General features: G+C 27.1%; 1 protein-coding gene across 2 annotated transcripts in view; it reads left to right on the top strand.

The window, feature by feature from the left end:
* LOC107456412 (ribosomal protein S6 kinase 2 beta) overlaps window positions 1–21,426 on the top strand; it is a 33,696-nt gene that overhangs the window by 4,528 nt on the left and 7,742 nt on the right. The window contains exons 3-15 of one of the 2 annotated variants that reach the window (XM_016074266.4): window positions 3,070–3,204; window positions 4,844–4,925; window positions 5,969–6,049; window positions 8,082–8,161; window positions 8,257–8,363; window positions 9,545–9,722; window positions 9,815–9,885; window positions 9,975–10,063; window positions 10,149–10,289; window positions 13,643–13,752; window positions 14,777–14,905; window positions 19,882–19,989; window positions 21,080–21,238. In XM_016074266.4, coding sequence (XP_015929752.2) covers window positions 3,070–3,204; window positions 4,844–4,925; window positions 5,969–6,049; window positions 8,082–8,161; window positions 8,257–8,363; window positions 9,545–9,722; window positions 9,815–9,885; window positions 9,975–10,063; window positions 10,149–10,289; window positions 13,643–13,752; window positions 14,777–14,905; window positions 19,882–19,989; window positions 21,080–21,238 — 1,470 coding nt within the window. Of the gene's footprint in view, window positions 1–3,069; window positions 3,205–4,843; window positions 4,926–5,968; window positions 6,050–8,081; window positions 8,162–8,256; window positions 8,364–9,544; window positions 9,723–9,814; window positions 9,886–9,974; window positions 10,064–10,148; window positions 10,290–13,642; window positions 13,753–14,776; window positions 14,906–17,503; window positions 17,633–19,881; window positions 19,990–21,079; window positions 21,239–21,426 lie in introns of both variants that reach the window. The other variant, XM_043048527.2, reaches the window with a different exon arrangement.

Here is a 21,426-nt window from a genome sequence, read left to right as displayed (position 1 = left end):
TGATCAATAATTACCCCATCTGTAGGGGGCAACATTTGATATAGTTTCCTATAATCAATTATAATGTTTACAGTAGATGTGAAACAATTAAACAAAAGCTTACACTACTTTTATATTAAAGAAAAAGAAAGTTACTCAAAATATTTATTATTAAGAGAAGAAGGGGGATCTTTGCAGAAATGTGTACATTTTGAAACCCATCTTTGAAATGGAAAATACAGAAAGCAGTTTAAAAGATACTTATTTTGTTAGATTAAACAAAAAATTATTATTAAGTAAATGTAGTTATATTTTAGTAAAGTGTACAAGCATTCTTGTCCATGTCTTAAATTAAAAAAAAAATTTTTTTTTTTGAAATAAAACTTAGGTGATCATTATTTACCCCAGAAACAGAGTGATCGTTAATTACCCCGGGTCACCCTAATATAAAATTAAAAATTCAAAAACCGTGAAAGTTTAAAAGGTAGTTCAGTCTAGAAATTATGTTCTTTCTTTCATTTTTTTTCATTAATGAGCACCATATTTTACCTACACTTATTTGAGTATTTATTTTTTAATAGAGTCATATTCGAGTGATTTGTGATCTTTATTTTGGGAGTTCAGCACGGATTATACGATTTTCAATTTATGTATGAATTTTAATTTATAACCGTTTAATTTATTTACAAATTTTAATTTGTATTATAAACGGTTGAATTTATTTGCGCTGAGTTACTTTGCATCAGCACAATTTTATCACCTGAAATGGATAAGTACCAAAAATATCTTAAAAGGGTTTTTATTTATTTTTAATTTTAGTTGCTTTAAAGAAATTCTCATAAAAGAATAAAAAATAAAAATAAAACTTTATATATTCTAATAATTTCATTCATTTCAATATATAAAAAGACAAGAAGATGTAAAAAGGTTAAATTACTAGTAGAATTACAGATCTGTCAGAGTTATTTTATTTTATTATATTATAATTTATGAATATTTTTTATTTGCAATTATTTATGATTTATTTAAAATTATTTAGTTATTTTATTATATTAAAACTATAATTTCTTCTTTAATTATTATTAATTATATTTATTTACAGATTAGTAAAAAAAAAAACTAAAAAAAAAACATACAAGACTTTAAACTAAAAAAAATCAGAAGTAATGTAGTGAAATGTAGGTTCCTCAAAATTCTTTTCTTTTATTATATTAAAATTTAATTTAAACTCTTTTCAACTAATTTTTTTGTTCTCAAAACTATAATTTCTTCTTTAATTATATGTATTTATATATTAATACATTGATATACAACTATAATATGTTGTAGGGAACTCTCGTGTATTCATTTTGGGACAATTTTCTTAATTTTTTGAAAGTGTGGCGTAACTACCAATTCGTGTATTAAACTTCAATTCACTAATATATAAGACATACTAACTTGATTCCGTCACATGGTATCTTTTGAGAGAAGGTTGGCATAGTCCATAACTCCTCTCGCCAAATTGGTGACTTGGGACGTGCTATGAACACGCCTACTTCAATGAATGGTTCACATTGAAAAGTTACTTGATATTTGTGACTGCCTCATCGTTCTCCTTGCGCTGTTGCTTCTCAGTCTCATTTGAGCATAAAGGGATCCTGCATACACTCGACTGTTAATAGCATCACAGGAGGGAAAGCACGCACAACTGTGAATTCAATGCAGCTCTCACCAGAAACACTTAAAATCTGATGAGCTTAACACAGCTCTCCCAGTCTTTCGCAAATACGACAACTAGTGGTATATGTGCATCGAATTCTGTCCCAGATAAAATTCTGGTGGCGTAACTAACGCTATGTGTATTAAATATCAATTCACTAGTACAGTGTTTCCCAAAGTGTGGTATGCGTACCCCCAGTGGTACGGGAAGAGTTTAGCGGGGGTACTCGTTCTTATGCAAAATATCTTGCAACTTATTTAAAAACAAAGCTAGCAATGAAATTTTTTTTGTATTGGCTATTTTTTTCAGAGTGCCGACCCGGTGGCCAAGTGGTTAGCGTGCCTGACTGCGGAGCCGATGGTTGCGAGTTCGAATTCTGATCAGAGCATAGATGTTTCTTTCTCTCTCTCTGTGTTCTATGTCCTTTCTTCTGTATGAATGTAACCCGCGCTATAAACGGGTTTGTGGTTGCGTGACGTGGGCGACGCTACTCCACCGACGTGGCTTAGCCATAGTTGCTCACTGGGTAGTGATAAGAGAGTAGCAATTCTGGCATTTCTGAGGCAAATGGGAAATCGACCCAAGTACCCAACATTAACCAAAAAAAAAAAGTTTTTTTTTTTTTTTGCTGAGTTAATAGTTAATCATAAGTGGTGCCAACGGCCAGTTGTGATTTGTAACTTTTGTGCAATTTATTTTATCACAGCAAAAACAATATCATCCTTCTCACTGATGCAAATAAATTTATTAACAAAACTTAGTACCAAAAAAGAAAAATAAATAATTTTTAAAAAAAATAGATTAATTTTTTTATTAGTGGTACACAGCGTTACGAAAAATTTAGAAAGGGTACACGAAAGTCATAAGTTTGGGAAACACTGCTGTAGTATTAAACATTAACCTTTCAAGCTACACCAAAAAGCATATTTACAGCCCCTGCAAGCTGTAAAACTAAATATAATGCTGAATAAATAAGGTAAATAAAAATTTAAAGGATGTAGCAATGGTGTTCTGCCTTGAAAAAAAAAACATTCTTGGCATTTAAATGTTTTCACTTGATAAGAAAGTAAAAATTATATTCTTTGAGAATTACATTACTTTACTTATTTAATTTTATCTTTTTTCTAATATCACCAAGTAGTGATATCCTTTTTTCAGTTTGATTAATTATAAAAATTTGTTAAGGTTAGCATGCATTAAAAATAATGTTCAATTTTACTGGTATTTCTTGGTTTCAGTTAAAATTTATAAATTTTATATATTTGTTTATTTGGCATCAGTTTATATTTTATCAAAAAGAATTGTATCATTAAAATTATTCAATTATATGTTATAATATTTGAAAAAAAAATTGTACTGAGTTTAGTTTTCACTTTTTCTCTTTTCAGACTACAAAGGATGCTGTAGCAAATGGAGCAGTTTCAGAAATTGAGTTGAAGAATGTTACCAAAGAAGGTTACCCTAAAGCTGTGCCACGGCATTTCCATATAATTAAAGTCCTTGGTCAAGGTTCATTTGGAAAAGTAAGTAAAATTCATTACAATTTCACAATAACTTATTAGTTTTATCATTTCTTCTGTCTTAAATTTTTGTCTTTAAAAAAATAGTGAAAGGACTTTTTTACATATATTGACATAAGTAACAGGTATTGCTTAACTATAATACATTAAAACAATATTGTTAAATGTATTTCTGTAAAAATCATAATTAAATTATTAAAAACTTGGTCTTATGCCTTTTTTTTTTCTTGAGTATAAGTTTTGCTTATAAAATAAATTAGTTTAGCTTAAAGCCTATTTTATCAATTATTTGGATATCTTATCTTGCTTTTCACTTTCCATAGTCATTGTTAAGTTAATTTTTTAATAATTTTAAAATTTAATAATATTTTTTTATTTATTTTTTCATTAAAATAAAAAATATTTCACTTTATAAGCGAAGGATATTAATCCAGAATTAATTTAATGAGCCTTTACTCTGTTAGTTTTACCAATATCTTTATTTATTATTCACATTGCAAATACGGAACACCATTAAGGAATTTATAATAAAAGCATTATTTATTTAGAAAACGGAAATATTTATGTATCAAAATCAGGGCACTTTTAATACGACCAGACAACTCAAACATTTTTAGCTATTTTTATTTTGAAGCCTATGACTTTTCAAAGGAATTGTTTTTTTTTTCTGATTAAAAATTACCTCACTGTTTGATTTGTCCATTTTAGTTTTTAACATTTGTTTCTAATGTGAATTTTTCCTTTTGTTTTAGAATTTGATGTTTTTTTAAGATAAAAATAATCATTTTTTTTTTCAAATATACTGCATTTATAAAAAATTCAGTGTGTCTTATTTTTTTTTAATTACTGAAGTTTTTGAAGTGTTTTTAAAATAGATGATTTGATGTAATTCATGAAAAGCAATGGGCTCTTGTGAATTTTCATGTTCCTGTTTTAACTTTTTCATAAACTCAATTCTCTTAAAATAAATTTGCTGCGTTTTTTATTTTAAATTATTTAGCCAAAAAAGTTCAAATTAAATTATTAATTTAATTATAAATTTAAGTTACCAAAGTTAAATTATATATATGAATAATTTTTGCAAAAAAACCTTATAAACTTTTGCATTTTTAAGCTTTTTATTCAAATTGAATTATTAAAAGCATGCCCTGCAATATATAACTTCATTGTTTTTTTTTTAATAAAGTAAAAAAAAAAAAAATACTCTTCAATTAAGGTCAAGTTAATTACTTATATTATTATTATTATTTACTTATTATTATTATTTATTTATTTATTATTATTTATTTATTATTATTTATTTATTTATCTTTTTAAGAAGTGATGGAATGAAATGCAATTAATTTAGACTAGATAAAACTTTTTTATTTCGATGTTATTGAAATTAACTAAGATTTTATTAGGAAATCGAAACATTAATATTTACTTATTTATTATGCTGCAAATGTATTTTAGGCCATAAATAAACTTAATAACTTTATTTTATGTAATTTTCATTAAGTATTTGATTTGTGTTTGAATCCTTTTATAATTTGCTAACATTTATTTTTAATCTATTATTTTGCTTATAAAAGACTTTGTGTTGATTCTTACAGTTAACTGTAGTTTAAATTATGGAATTCTTTTTTTATATTTTTTTCAGGTTTACCTTGTAAAGAAAGTTGCTGGTCCAGATACAAACACTTTGTATGCTATGAAAGTTTTGAAGAAGGCTTCTTTAAAAGGTAGGTATTTAATTTAACCTACCTTTAGTATTGAAGCAATCAATGTATGCTATTGAATACTGTAACTGCTAAAAGATACTTCTTCACATTTTTTGCAACCATAAGGAATTTTCAAAATTATTAAATCTGATTGCAGTGAAATCTGAGTAAAACTGACACCTTCTGAATCAATAAAATTTTCTGGCATGGAGAAGTGCCTCCTTGTAAGAAGTCATGCTAATTTAGAAATTTAATGCTGTAAACTTTTTTAATTAAACTAATATGTCAGTACTGCAAATTCATAAATAAAAAGATGAATATCCTGCTTTTTCTCACACGACACATGAAATTATTTGTCAAAATTATTTCTTATTTATAAAAAATTCTTTGTAAAATTAAAATTTAGAATTCTTCCTTTCTTTTTTTCCCTTAATAAAAGTGTGCAACAAAATTTGTATTTTTTTTTTTAATTTTAAAAAAAGAGGTAAAGCATTTCCACGACAGCCCATTGGGGAACATGGATGTCATGGAGATTCAAGCTTCACAATTTCAACATGATAGTGATAATGTAGTCTGCATTGCACACAGGCCACCTTTACTTTCAGATAAGCTGGTATCCATTGATCTGAAGCTAGGTGGGCTGCAAACTGCTACTGGTGATGTAAACCCAGTTCTTCACTGTGACGGTTCAGTGCCTTAGACACTGAGCCGTGATGGCTCCTTATTTGTTGTTAAATATAGATTTTTAGAAAAGTTTTTTTTGATAATTTCTTGTCATATTTCTCTATGTATAATAAAAATTAAATTGAGAGAGAGACAATACATGAGGTTATCTTGAGAGGAGGTTCAAAATACTATTTTTTATTATTAATATAATTTGCGTTTCCTAATAAAAAAATTTATTTTCTTTTTCACCTAAAAATGATTTAAACTTTTATAACTAAAATTATGCAAGTGCATTTTAAAATGCATCATGCTAATTTTTGTACTTATTTTTGAATTTTAAAATTTTAAATTAAAATTAAATTTTTCATTAAAAATTGAGAGAAATTTGTTTATTTCAGTGAGAGATCGAGTACGATCGAAGTTTGAAAGGGACATTTTAGTTGATGTCCATCATCCTTTTATTGTGAAATTGCATTATGGTGAGTTTCAGTCAAATACTTGATCTGTAAAATAGAAAATAATATTTTACTATTCTATAAGAAAATAAATAACATTCAAAAACTGTTTTAAAAAATCCAAAAGGTTTAATGTGTGAACTTAAATTCAAGATATTAAAAATTGTCATTCAATTTGATAACTGAAAATTCATATGTTCCAGTTGCTTATTTCATTTTTGACTTATGCTAGTGATGTTTAGTTATTTTGATACTAAATAATTTAATGTGTGAACTTAAAATGTTTTTTTGAAAAATATTGTCTTTCTTCATGGTGTATAGCATTTTTAAAAAGTGCTTAAATATGCTTATTTTCTTTTTATAAAAGCCCTTAAAGGTGATTTTTCTATGGGGTGTTTTTAAAAAGGTCTTAATTTCCCCTTTTCGAAAATGAGATTTCTTTGTTTAGCATGTCGTTTTTCACTGCATATTATGCAAAAGCGTTGTTTTCACATTGTTCTATTCAACATTTTTCCAATTCATTCAACCACAATCCATTTCGCTTACTGTCGGTTCGTAACATATGATAGCGCCAATCATGTTACATCCACATGTGCATTTATTGAGCTGGGTTCGGTGAGATTCTTGCACTCTCATGTGCAACTCTACTGCTTTCTGTAAGATATTCTCAATTTCAGGCTTCATTTTCCACCCTCTGAAATCAAACCGAAAAATCTCTCGATCTTTTTATAGTGGCTAATATAATCAAGAAAAGAATTCTTTGTCAGGAACTAGTTATTTTATCATAATCATGATCATGATAAACTTGAGTCTTTGAAAATTATTTTATATTTTTTTAATATATATAGTGCTTAAAAATATTTTTTGAGTGCTTAAAAGTACTCTAAAGGTGCTTATTTTAAAATTAAAATTTAATTTATTTTTAAACTAATTGAGCAATCATCACCAAACTTCATGCTTAGTCTGTTTAAGATGCAACAACTAAATGCTGTAAATTTTAAAATTGTAGCTCAAAAATTGAAAAAAAAAATTTTAAACGTCCCTTGTACCCTTGAGATTTGGCCACACACCCTGTTCTTACATTATTTTTTTTTTTATTCTGAATAATAGTCTTACCAAAAACCATTTGTTTACCTAACAATGTTAATTGAGTGTAGTAATTTACATTTCTTTTAGCATACTTTAAATCCGAAAATAATTTTTTTCACTGAATTAATACTTATGTTATTGATATCTTAATTAAAGACAATAGTTTAAAAATGTTAACATTTTCTTTTATTGTATAATTTTAATTCTTTAAATATAAATTTAAACAAAATAGTCTGAATTGAGAAATGAAAATTAATTCAAAAATAAGACTTTTGAATGTTTATATCACAAGATCTGTTAAACTGTCATTTAAAAATATGTAGTTTTGGTTAATGTAAAAAATTTAATAAGAATTTTGTGCAAAACAAATACAATTTGTTTAAGCATTTGCCAGATGGAAAAATAATCTCTAAAAATAGTCAATAAGAAATTTAAACTTCTAACTTCTCTGACCTTTTATTTTTTGGATTGATATTAAAGTATTTGTTGATTGCAGCAGCGTCTGTCCATACTTTTTTTCTCATTTTTGTTCTATAAAAAAAGCACTTAATTTTTCTGTTTTAACTAATTAATTAGCATATTTAAGGTGGATGCTTTAATCCATTAAGGCCACATTTTAATAAGCTGTAAACTTTTGACCATTAGGTCAAATTTGTTCAATGATCTGTTTATTTTATTTTGCATTTTCTGATTGTGTTTATCATCTAATAGGAGTATTTAGTTTTATGATAAATAAATGTAACATTGAAAAATAATAAAAATATAAGCTATTTATAAATCCTCTAAGTTTCTGGCTTTATACGTGAAACAGTCTATTCAATACATATAATTTATTAATAAAAATTGATGTTCTTTTACTTGTAAAGATGGATAAATTTGTCTGTGTTGTCTTAATTGAAATCTTAATTTTTATAATAAATTTTTGTGATCAATTTCTTTTTAAAATTTTTATCAATATTTATTTCAGCTTTTCAAACAGAAGGTAAACTGTACCTTATTTTAGACTACTTAAAATGTGGTGATCTATTCTCCAGGTTAAGCAAAGATGTAAGTAAAATATTTAAATAGGGGAGATTTTGTTTATTTATTTATAAAAAATTAATTTATAGGGTAATTTTTTTTCCTTTTTTTATTTTTCATAGGTTATGTTTACAGAGGATGATTCAAAGTTCTATCTTGCTGAATTGGTTTTAGCTCTTGAGCATTTACATAGTTTAGGAATCATTTATAGGGACTTAAAACCTGAAAAGTAATTTTATTCATTTTTCTTTCTGAAATAATAATTTTTTTTTATTACAGTAGGAGATCTATATAATGCAATTATTTTATAAACTGCAATTCTTCATAAAACATACTAGCTTTATGGGTGTAAATAATGAAATTTGCCATTAAAAAATGTCTAACAAAGCCAAATTTTATGTTTTTACATTATTTGTTTAATTATTTTCTGAGAGTTTGAAATTTCTAAAGCTAAACAAACCAAAATTGATTAATTTGATTTGAAAATGTCAATTGTTTTTCTTATTTTAGTTATGAAATAAAATGTGTCAGTGTTTGTGTGCAACTACCAACTGTAAACTTCTGTTAATTTCCTGTTAATGTCTATACTATTTAAAAAATATGCACTTTTTACTAGACTTAATTATAATTTTCAAATCCATGCTTCAAATGCTCTACAATTGATATAAAATATTTCATTTTAATTATTCATTTCTAAATCATCTCATAAAGACATGGTTATGCAGAAATTAAGAAAATTTAGTCACTGGTTTGAAAAACCAGCAACTGAAAGATAATGCTAGTCTGTAAACATTTTTGTTGGTCTATTTACATAAACAAACAAAAAACAAAGCAACATACTATCATTTACATCAATTATTTCTCCATGGGCCCACTAATATTTATTTTATGGTAGTCTGGATTAAATTTTAGTTGCCCGAGATCAACGGAAACTGTAAGATATTATTACATCACTCTTAAAACTTATATACTGCATCACTTATTTATCCTTATAAATGTTAAGATTCTACTAAATACACAATAGTTGATGTACATTACAATTTTAAGCCTTTAAGGATTTTTTTTCCATCAAATCATTAAACTAATAAAGAAAAAAGTTTCTTTTGTGGTTCTGTTGAGTGCATGGCATCTGAGTTGTGAAGGTCATATTACTGGTTTGATAATTTAAGAAAACCCTAAACAACTATTTTAATATTTTATTATGCTTGTAACTGTTTGCAGACTGTGTTTAACTTAATACAATAAGCTCCTGGCAGTTTAAAAAAAAATCGAATATATATTTTTTGACTATATAAGAGTGAGGAACCTAAGCAAACACTGTCCAAATGAAAAATTAAGTTATAGTTAGAATTAGAGTTATGAATTCAATTTGTTAGAAAATTGACTATGTTTAATATATTTCTCTTTTAGTATCCTTTTAGGAGAAGATGGTCACATTTGCCTCACTGATTTTGGTCTGTGTAAAGAATCGTTAAACAACGAAAAGGCTTTTTCTTTTTGTGGTACTGTTGAGTACATGGCACCCGAGGTTGTGAGTCGTAAAGGTCATACTACGGCTGCTGATTGGTGGTCATTTGGAGTATTAATGGTAAGGTAACATTTCCCTTTAATGATAACTTTTTATAATGGTATGTAATAGTTATTACCAAAATAGTTTCTGTTATTAATTGTTTATTGCAGTTTGAAATGCTAACTGGGTCACTTCCTTTCCACTCCTCAAATAAAAAACAGACTATGGATCAGATATTAAAGTAAGTTCGGATTAAATTTAAATAACGGGTATATATTGTTTTCATAGTTTATTTTTAACTCAATTATATTATTTTTGTATATAATTTAGAGCTAGATTACAGATGCCTTATTACCTTAGTGAACCTGCTCAAAGTTTGCTACGCTGCCTATTCAAGCGCAATCCAGACAATAGATTATGTAAGAATTAATGTTTCCTTTTTTAAATGTTTATTTGTTTGTTTGTTTTTTTTTTTCGAAATTTACTAATTTCATATTTTTTCAGCAACTGGTCCTGAAATGCGAAAACATTGTTTCTTTGCTGCCATCGATTTTGTTAAACTGTATGCAAAGGAAGTTAAACCACCATTTATACCAGCTGCTCCTCCGAATATATGTGAAAGAACTACGCAGGAAGTTAATGCCGGTAAATTACACTTTTCATCCATAAGATAATTAACTGTTTTTAAACAATAATTTTATATGTATTGAAAAATCTTTGAATTGTATTAAGAAATCTTTTAGACGTCTTACTGAAATAAATAAATTGGATTTGGCTTAAAAAAAGCATTAAATAATTCTTTGAAGATTTGAAAAGAAATGAAAACTTAACTATATTGATCAATGATATAGGATAAAATTGTAATGTTTTTGAATTAATAAATTTCTGTAACTCGATAATTAAAATGTTTAATTGTGATTGCATTGTGTTCATATAAAACACTGTTAGAACAAGTAAGTGAAAACATTGTTTTGTTACTTACAATAAGGAAATTGAATTTAATTTGCTGTAATTTTGTTTCCTTCATTGGTTAATTTTTAAATAGTAAATAATTTTCAATATATATTAAAATTAATGTGATTTTTATATACATTCCATGCACAGTACGCCAAAAAAAAGAACCACCCTGAATAACTTTTGATCTAATGATCTGATCTTCACATTCTAGGATGCATTCTTAATGGTTCAAGTGGGTGACCTCAATATGCTATTTAAATAATGCAGATAATATTTTAAGTTACGAAATCATATTCAAGAACGTACTTTCTCTATATAAACTTACCTTTTTTTCCAACGAATTCGGATTTCTGACCCCCAAAACATAAGGGGTAGCCACAATTCGGAAAATATGGTCCCCGTATTTGTGTCAGAAGAGCGATCAGAGGTGATGAATGTTAATTTTATTTTTGTGTTTTTGTCATATCTCGATAACTTCTTAATCAAATTGAAGGATTTTTGCTCACAATTATAAAAAAAATTTTATTCAAAGGTAATTCCATGCACAAAAAAAAAATTTTAGAAAATATTTATTTTTTTATTTAATAATAGTCAAAAAATTATGAATTGTATAAGATATACAAGTTTTTGCATCATTTTAAAGAATAAAATTTTAAATGACAAAATACAAAGTTTGAACAAAATCAGGGGAACAATTTATAGGAAATTTATTTTATAACTATCTGTTTTTTATAACTTATGTATTTTATATGTATTATATAACTTATTATATGTATTTTATAACTTATACTTTTATAACTTATATATTTTTAACTATATGACTTTTTTAAAATTCGATTTTGCAGAAGCTATTTGACCAACTTTGCCATGTAAAATTAAATACTTTTAAATGATGAAAAAAATTTTACACCCTACAATTCAAATTTTTTTAACTATTATTAAAAAAGGTAATAAATATTTACAAAAATTTATTTCTTTGCCTGAAATTATCTTTGTATAAATGAATTATAAAATTTTATGCAAAAGTTTTTTATTTTGTTGGAAAAGTTCTCGAGACACCCAAAGTATACCTCCTATATTTTGGGTGTCAGCAATCCGAATCCATCAATAGGAAGGTATGATTATTCTGAGAAAGTAAGTTTTTTTGTCTTGTTTTGTAACTCAAAATATTGTCTGCGATAATTAATTAGCATAGTTAAGGTCACCCCCTCGAACCATTTAGATTGAGTCCTAGAATGTGAAGATTGAATCATTAGATCAAAAGCTATTCAGGGCAATCTGTTTTTTATTTTGCATACTGTACATGTATGTGTGTTAGAAAGTGTTTAAAGATAGCGTCTAAAGTGTGTGGTAAAATACAACATAATGGCCTTAATCTTATTAAACTTCAATGTAACTAATTTGTTTAAATATTATGTTTAAAACTACAGCTCTTTAAATCTAATTATTTTATTTATATCATTATAAAAAAGTAAACAAAAACCCTTAACATATTTCCTTGTTTTAAATTCAAGATTATTTGTAAAGATAGTTTCAATTTGTACTCTTACCATCAAATAAATAAAATAATTGGTGTTACTGGTTTAAAAATATGCTTCTAAAAAGGAAAATTTAAATTTTTAAAATTTATATTAACTTTTATAAACTCTGAAAACTAATCTGATTCATTCTAAAAATTTCACTGTAGTTTATAACGTTTTAAAAATATTTATACTTTTCTTCACAATTTTTAATGTATTTGATATGTAACTTTTGTATATTGTATGGTATATTACAAGGTGTCAAAAAATTATCCAACAATTTTTAAAATTGAAGAAATTTTGAAGAAGATTTCATATTGGAATTTTATTGATAGCTTTCATTTGTTTTCTGTACCTGAATTTATTCCAATGCTGTTTTCAAAATTAAAAGGAGATTGTACTAAATAATTGTGCAGATAGCGATGTACTTAGTAGTTTCGCAGATAGCGTTATTTTGCTCCCTGAACTGGAATATTTGTTCTCACTGTATTTCAAAACTGGCTACAAGTTTATCAACAGATGGTGCTGCCAAGTGTAGTAAATTATAAAACTGTGGTGATGTTCAGTTCATCACCACACACATTAAGATAAGAATACAAATGAATAACAATTAAAAATAATATACTCTTAAGGAAGATAACAAGATCATTAGAATGATCACTAATTACAAGGTGTTAAAACTATTTATTTAATATAGATCATTTAAGATATTTAGAGTTACAAATTTTGTTCCAGGAAGGCATTCATTCCAATTAATAATAGGTACATAAAAATTTTAACATGAAATTATACATTATGAAGCTGCACTGCTAATTAATAAATAAATAAATAAATAATTATGGGGTGATAGAAAATTTTATAATGTAACTTAGCTGTTGAGGGTCCTCATATCTTTGTATCTTCTCCTCAGCTCTCCAAAACCATGTGTGTCATTTCCTTTTTTCTCACCTCCTCTAACCAAGCCCCCAAAGCATACTCAACTCTTATTGGCTGTTACCACCATCACAAAATAAGTAGGGCTATACTTGCTATTTCTTTTTTATTTTTGGCTAAATTATTTAAGGGCAGGTGAAAACTTATGAAAGAGAAATAAAACTTTAAAGTAATTATAGCAATGCAGCAAAGATAAAAGTAACAAAACATCATAAAAGCAATACCACAAAACAATGTGTTTTGCAATATGTCAGACCATTGCTACTGAAATCTTTGCTTGGGTTTCTGTTAATTTTGTCTTCAGACTGCACCACATTGTTGTTAATTTGAAGGTATCTTTTTTTATAATTTCTTGCTTAACATCATGCTTTGTAGACACACTTTGTGTTATCGGTTTTAAAATTAGTGATAAGATGGTTATTTTAACAGAACACAGCAGACTCTACATTTCTATCTCAATTCAGTATTCATTTTTCAGATCATCATTAATTTTTAGTACCTCTTGTAAACCTTTGTGGTAAATATTGAAAAAAAGACAATTCTTATTTTGTAACTCATAATTTTATAACTTATGAAATTATATTTCAGATTCTCCTGGTGTACCAGCTAGTGCTACTGCTCATGAATTGTTTAGAGGTTTTAGCTATATTGAGAGTAACTTGTTTGATGGACATGAAGTTTCCAATATTTATAACAGAGTATGTATTTTATATATCCTGGTTGATGTATCTGTCATCTAATTACAATGAAAAATGTATATTGAAGTATTTTACATTTTTAGATATAACATTAATCATTTGAAGATTTATGTAATGTAAATTCAAGTTATATCATTAGTTTCGTTTAAATGCAAAGAGTTTATGTAACTGATGTACTTAAGATATTTTATCTTTTGCTTACTTAGTAAATTAATATCATTCACTGTAACTAAATTTCATAAAGTATTAACTTAGTCATAAATTATTAGCAATTTTTTTTTAAAAAAAAGAGGATGTTATAAGGACTATTCAAATGAAAAGTAGACACAACAGTGTCAGAAATTCTGCATTAACAGTGCAAGAGTGGTAATTACATTTATTCATTTTATCTACATCACCTATAGATTCATTGAAAATCACTGTCGCTTGCTTGCACTGGTCTTGTAAGTTTTGATATTGATGTCTGTCCTTCACAAAAACTTTTACACCATTTTCTCACAACTTTTTGTTTTAGACGGTTCTTACCAGTAACAGTTATCATTCAACAATTACATTACAATAGCATTACATAAAGCTATTGTTTGGCTATGGGATCATCCACTTATAGCACAATTTTATATTTATTTTAAAGCCCTAAAATAAATTTACTAGATAGTTGTATAAAATATAAGATGCACTTTATAACCCTTTATGGTGATGCTATAATCACTGTTTTTTTACGTCACAATTACACTGATGGACTTTTTATTTGGGCAACCTTTATATTTAGAAGAGTATAAAAAATGTTGTTTTAGCCATTGCTATTACTTTTAGAATTTAAGTTTTAACTCACCCCAGCAGATAAACCTTAGAATATTTTATGTAAGAAACTTTAGGTGAACTACAAACTTCAGCCATCTTAATCAAAGTTAATACTAGTAAATCAAATAAACTAGTCTAATCTAATAAATGGTGTAGTTTAATAGTAAAATTTTAATATGTACTTCTGAAAATGTTAAGGAAATAATCTCACTCTATTTATTAGGTTGAATTGCAATTGTGTAAGACTTCTTTTTCAAAGGAATATAAAACACTGGAACCTATTGGAATGGGAGGTTTTTCAATATGCAAAAAATGTATACACATATCTACTGGAAAATTATTTGCTGTTAAAGTAAGTGTTTTGTTTAATTTCTTCTTAAGTAAAATTGTTTAATCGCTCTAATATCTTACTCTTTAATTTTTCTATGTAAACGCATTTTCATATATACTTTTTAATATCATACTGTGAAACCTCTCGCAAGAAAGACCACCTCTATGTAGCAACCATCTCTATTTGCGACCACTTTTGGGAGGCACAGACTTTTTTCTATAGACCTTGTGTTGAAGAAAACCTTTAGGAGAGACCATTGAAGCCTCTCTTAATGACCAGGAAAACATTTGCACCAAATGCGGAAAAAGTCAAATAAGGAAACTCTAAAAAATATCCAAAAAAAATTTAACAAAACAAATAAGTGAATTAAAATGTAATCAAAATATTTGTGTGAGGCTCTTATTTAAAGAGCTCTTTTTGACGATACAACCTCATGTTGCATTCAGAGTATACTAAGGATGCTGCTGTCAATGATTTACTTTTAGAGGCGAAAGTTAAATTTGAAAAAATATATATTTTTAGAAAAAACAAGCATCTCAGATAATCAAACCTTTTCTCATCTTTTAAAGCTAATTTTTATGATATTGAATTAAATGCAAACTTAAACAAAAAACGTAACTGCTTTATTTATTTAAAATAGCTTCATCATTCATAATTGGTAAATTTGTTTTTACACATAATTATATCAGTTGGGATCATTTTTATAGACCCTTATAACTTTTAATCATCAATTCTTCAATTCATGACCTCAACAGAAGAAGCATTTTTGCACCAACAAAATGGCACTGACTAAAATTGAAATCATTTGCAAAAAATTCATGTGCCTTCTGTTATAGTGTTAAAAATATTATTTATTTTAATAGGGTGTTTAAGATTAGATCTTAGTGAATAAATATGGGAAAGTTTAAAGAATAATATTATATTGGAATTTTTAAAGAATAAAAATGAAAAAGATCTTAATTTAAATCGAAATCGACCTAAATTTTAGGGAAAATGTTAAAAAAGATATAGTAAGGGCTCGTGATCGTAAGTAATAAATTTAGTGGTTGGTACAGAGAGTCATGCACAATAACCCTCATAGGCTCTTGTCGATCATTTTAGGGAGAAATAAAAGGAAGGTATTAATAAAGAAGTAGTAAAAAGAAAATAAAAAAGAAGGAAATGATGTATAACAATAATTTTAAAAAAATGAGAGGGAGGGTAAAAGACAAAGAGGGAACAAATATATATATAAATGCAGACGCGTAATGAAAAGAAGTACAAGTATTTTAAAAATAATGATATAAATAACTACTGAGGTTGTGCTCTGGAAAAAAAAAAGAATCAAAATGTAAAGAAAATGAGTTACTCAGCCATAACATTGAGCAACCCTAAAGAGAAGTCAGGAAGAAAAATTTAATCATGTCTCAAAGTGAATACATACCAGAAGATGATGGGCAAAAACAACTTTTATTTTACAAAACATTACAGCAAAAATTAAAGCATATCTTTAACAATCGCATTGCGACCTTGCGTAAATCGATAGCACAAAATAAAATAAGAACTAAAAGAATAAAATTGGGGGGGGGGGAATGCTGAATCATCAAAAGAAAGAAAAAAGAAAGTCGAATTTCGTAACAACAGAAAAATTTCTAATTAAATTCACCAGGGTAAGAATTTATAAAAGGAAAATATGTATCTAAAAAAAAAAAAAAAGAGTCCCAGAGGTTTAATGTCTCGAAAAATGGTTGTGAAAAGTAGATTTTAAGGTAGGTTTGAGGAAATTGACCAATCAGGGAGAGCCCTAACTGCAAGAAGGGAAGCCCCATTAAATACAGGGTGGCCACTCACCTGGAAAACCTTGAAAACCTGGAATTATCAGGGAATTTTTTTTATACTGGAAAAAACCTGGAAAAATCAGGGATTTTTAAAGAAAAGCTGGAAATTTTTCTTTGATGATTTTTCAAATTTCACTAATTTAAATTATTTGCTAATTTNAGGATGTTATAAGGACTATTCAAATGAAAAGTAGACACAACAGTGTCAGAAATTCTGCATTAACAGTGCAAGAGTGGTAATTACATTTATTCATTTTATCTACATCACCTATAGATTCATTGAAAATCACTGTCGCTTGCTTGCCCTGGTCTTGTAAGTTCTGATATTGATGTCTGTCCTTCACGAAAACTTTTACACCATTTTTTCACAACTTTTTGTTCTAGACGGTTCTTACCAGTAACAGTTATCATTCGACAATAAATGTTAGCATTACTTAAAGCTATTGTTCGGCTATGGGATCATCCACTTATAGTACAATTTTATATTTATTTTAAAGCCTTGAAATAAATTTACTAGATAGTTGTATACAATCTAAGATGCACTTTATAACCCTTTATGGTGATGCCATAATCACTGTTTTTTTTACGTCACAATTATACTGATGGACTTTTTATTTGTATTTGGGCAACCTTTATATTTAGAAGAATGTAAAAAATTTTGTTTTAGCCGTTGCTATTACTTCTAGAATTTAAGTTTTAGCTCACCCCGGGCAGATAAACCTTAGAAAATTTTATGTAAGAAACTTAAGGTGAGCTACAAACCTCAACCATGTTAATCAAATAATCTTACTCTATTTATTAGGTTGAACTGCAATTGTGTAAGACTTCTTTTTCAAAGGAATATAAAACACTGGAACCCATTGGAATGGGAGGTTTTTCAATATGCAAAAAATGTATACACATATCTACTGGAAAATTATATGCTGTTAAAGTAAGTGTTTTGTTTAATTTCTTCTTAAGTAAAATTGTTTAATCGCTCTAATATTTTACTCTTTAATTTTTCTATGTAAACACATTTTCATTTACACTTTTTAATATCATACTGTGAAACTTCTCACAAGAAAGACCACCTCTATGTAGCAACCACTTTTGGGAGGCATAGAATTTTTTCCATAGTCCTTGTGTTGAAGAAAACCTTTAGGAGAGACCATTGAAACCTCTCTTAATGACCAGGAAAACGTCTGCACCAAATGCAGAAAAAAGTCAAATAAGGAAACTCGTAAAAATATAAAAAATGAGTAAGTTAAAATGTAATCAAAATATTTGTGTGAGGCTCTTATTTAAACAGCTCTTTTTGACGATACAACCTTATGTTGCATTCAGATAATGCTAAAGATGCTGCTATCGATGATTATTTTTTTTTAGTTAAAAGTTAAATTTGAAGAAGAAAAAAAAATTTTTTTAGAAAAAAACAAGCATCTTAAATGAACAAATCTCTTCTCACCTTTCGAAGCGAATTTTTGTGATATTGAATTAAATGCAAACTTAAACAAAAAATATAACTGCTTTATTTATTTAAAATAGCTTCATCATTCATAATTTGGTAAATTAGTTTTTACACATAATTGTATCAGTTGGGATAATTTTTATAGACGCAAACTTTTATTCATTGATCCTTCTTTTCATGACCTCAATAGAAGTGGCATTTTTGCGCCAACAAAATGGCGCTGATTGAAATTAAAATCATTTGCAAAAAAATCATGTACCTTCTGTTATAGTGTTAAATATATTATTTATTTTAATTGGGTGTTTAAGATTAGATCTTAGTGCATAAATATGGGAAAGTTTAAAGAATAATATTATATTGGAATGTTTAGAGAATAAAAATGAAAAGGATCGTAAGTTATAAAATTTTAGGGAAATGGTTAAAAAAAGATATAAGAAAGGCTTGTAATGGTAAGTAATAAATTTAGTGGTTGATACAGAGAGTTATGCACAATAACCGTCATAGGCTCTTGTCGGTCATTTTAGGGTGAAATAAAAGGAAGGTATTAATAAAGAAGTAGTAAAAAGAAAAGAAAAAAGAAGGAAATGATGTATAACAATAATAAAATGAAATAAGAAGCTTAAAACCAGAGGGAGGGTAAGAGACAAAGGGGGAACAAATATATGTATAATTACAGACGCGTAATGAAGAGAAGTACAAGTATTTTAAAAATAATGATACAAATAAGTACTGGGGTAGTGCTCTATAACAAACAGACAAAATGTAAAGAAAATGAGTTACTCGCCCATAATGTTGAGGAACACCTGAAGAGAAGTGAAGAAAAATTGAATCAAGACACAAGGTGAATACACGCCAGAAGATGATGGGCAAAAACAACTTTTATTTTACAAAACATTTCAACAAAAATTAAAATGGTTGTGAAAAGTAGATTTTAAGGTAGGATTGGGGGAATTGACCAGTCAGGGTGAGCCGTAACCGCAAGAAGGGAAACCCCATTAAATACAACAAGCTGGGGGAGAAAGGAGAAGAATGATGCAAAAAACCAATTGGATAAGGAGTCAAAGACTAAAACTTAATTGAAGGATAAATAAAATTAGATGGCGCTTAAAAGTTAAAAAAAGTTGGTAAATAGTTAAAATTAATTATAAAAAAATCATTAAGCTAAAAATTACAACAGGAAAGCAAATTAAAAAGTAATTACATCAATTTAAAGATTGAAGTAAAGAATAGGAAAACCATGTTTAAAAAAATGCCGCAGATCACTGTGACACCTTCGATAACAATTTTGAAATCAATGGAGGTAACCTTTAAGAACGACCAACCTCCATCATAGACCATTTTACTGTGGAACAGACTGATCGCACCCGAGAGGTTTCACTGTATTCAACTATATTTTAAAGACTCAGTTGTACTAAGATATGTCACTTATTCCTATTACTAATAGTTTATGTATGATACGTTTAAATATAATGAATTTAATATTTTATTAATATTTCTTCAAGAATTATTTTATTTTAAATTTATCATTAGACTAAACTCCATAATTTTTTTTATAATAACATTAATGAATAAATTAATATTTATATATTAATGTCATGGAAACTCAACATCGAAACTATGCATATTCAGCTATTTTTTATCAACCAGAACAGTTTTTTAAGCTAAATAAATAATGAAAACATTTGCCTACATATATGTTTATATTGTTTTGTAATTTTTTTTGTTTTGTTTAGGAGATAAATAAGAATGCGGTACAGAAATCCAATCTTAGCGATTGCACTGAAGAAATAGAAATTTTATTTCGTTACGGCAAGCATCCAAATATTGTTACTTTGTATGAAGTAAGTTTAAAAGAAATTTTAAAATATTTTATTTTATTATTTTATTTTATTATTTTTTCTTATTATTTCTAGTGTTTATTTGATAAAAACTAAATTGTTCTAACATGTATAGAATTTTATTGAAATTTGTTTCGGAAGGAGTTCAGAATTTTAGTTTCTGAAATTGAGTAGGAATCATATCTAAAAGACCGAAAATATCAAATGATTGATGCTTGAGTTTATAAGCAGCTCCATATCAATATCCTCTCTTTTTGACATCATTAAATGTTTTTTGTTACAACCCCAGTTTGACGAGTGCTGAAATTTCTTAAAAATTGTTCAACTTCAGAAACCTTTAGCCATCTATTTGCACTATTAAATATAAGTTTGGTGGATTTAGTTTGAATTATATCCCATTCCGGCCCCGGTTGAGATAAGCTGATTTGTTGGAGTCTGATTTCCTTGAAATTAATGAAAAGAATTGGAGATCAAAGATATAAATCTGAAATCGTTGTGGAGAAATCTTCTTTGGAAGCCATTGGCCCACATTGGGCTGCCTGGCCAACTATGATGATGATGTCCCATTCAGAAAAATTATAAAGACTCTTGAAAAAAATCATAAATATGCTGATGCAGCTGAAGAGAATGTCACGGACACTTATGTACCACAGCTGTCAGAAGTTTTAATCCTTCTCTATTACTATTTTAATGAATTAAAAACTTTTTGCTCTCATAAGACTTATTTATCTAAAGATAATTTCATACATAATATGATTTTTAGGATTATTTACTATTTAATTCTGATCAAAACATTTTGAATTGTAAGATACTACACATTTTTACACCATTTGAATTATTTAATTTTAAATGACAATACTCAAGATTTCATCTAAATAATTGATTGAATAGTTTCATAGTACTAAAAATTCCTATATAAAAAAAGTCATTTCTGAAAAACTGTTTAGAAAATTTCATTCAAAGTTTGAAATTTTGGGATGTGATTACACAATGTATAAATGTGTAACAACTATTTATGAAATATTTCATTATGTGATGAATACTTTGAAAAAAGGCATTTTATTAATGAATTCTTATCATTTTAATGACATAGGTGTTTGAAGATGAAAAAACTATTTATTTAGTTATGGAATTACTAAATGGTGGTGAATTGCTTGATAAGCTGGATAATCAGAACTTCTACAGTGAACGAGAAGCGAGTGCCATTTTTGAAATTATTGCCAAAACAGTTCTTTATTTACATGATAATATGGTAAGAGCTCATGAAAGGTTTGTGAAATTTATTTTTCTTATGTTTTAAACATTTAGTTTTTCTGTCCTACTTTTCCTCCAATTTTTTCTATTGGCTTATTCTTCTTATTTGAAGAACTTCGGCCAGACGAACTTGTTGTCTCATAGTTAAAAGTCTGAAAAAAATGTAGTTTACATTTTGACTCTCGG

This window comes from Parasteatoda tepidariorum, chromosome 4 (assembly GCF_043381705.1).
Source record: "Parasteatoda tepidariorum isolate YZ-2023 chromosome 4, CAS_Ptep_4.0, whole genome shotgun sequence".
NCBI classification, from domain to species: Eukaryota; Metazoa; Arthropoda; class Arachnida; order Araneae; family Theridiidae; genus Parasteatoda; species Parasteatoda tepidariorum.
Note: the sequence above shows the minus strand (reverse complement) of the source record. Positions and strands in the feature narration are given on the sequence as shown.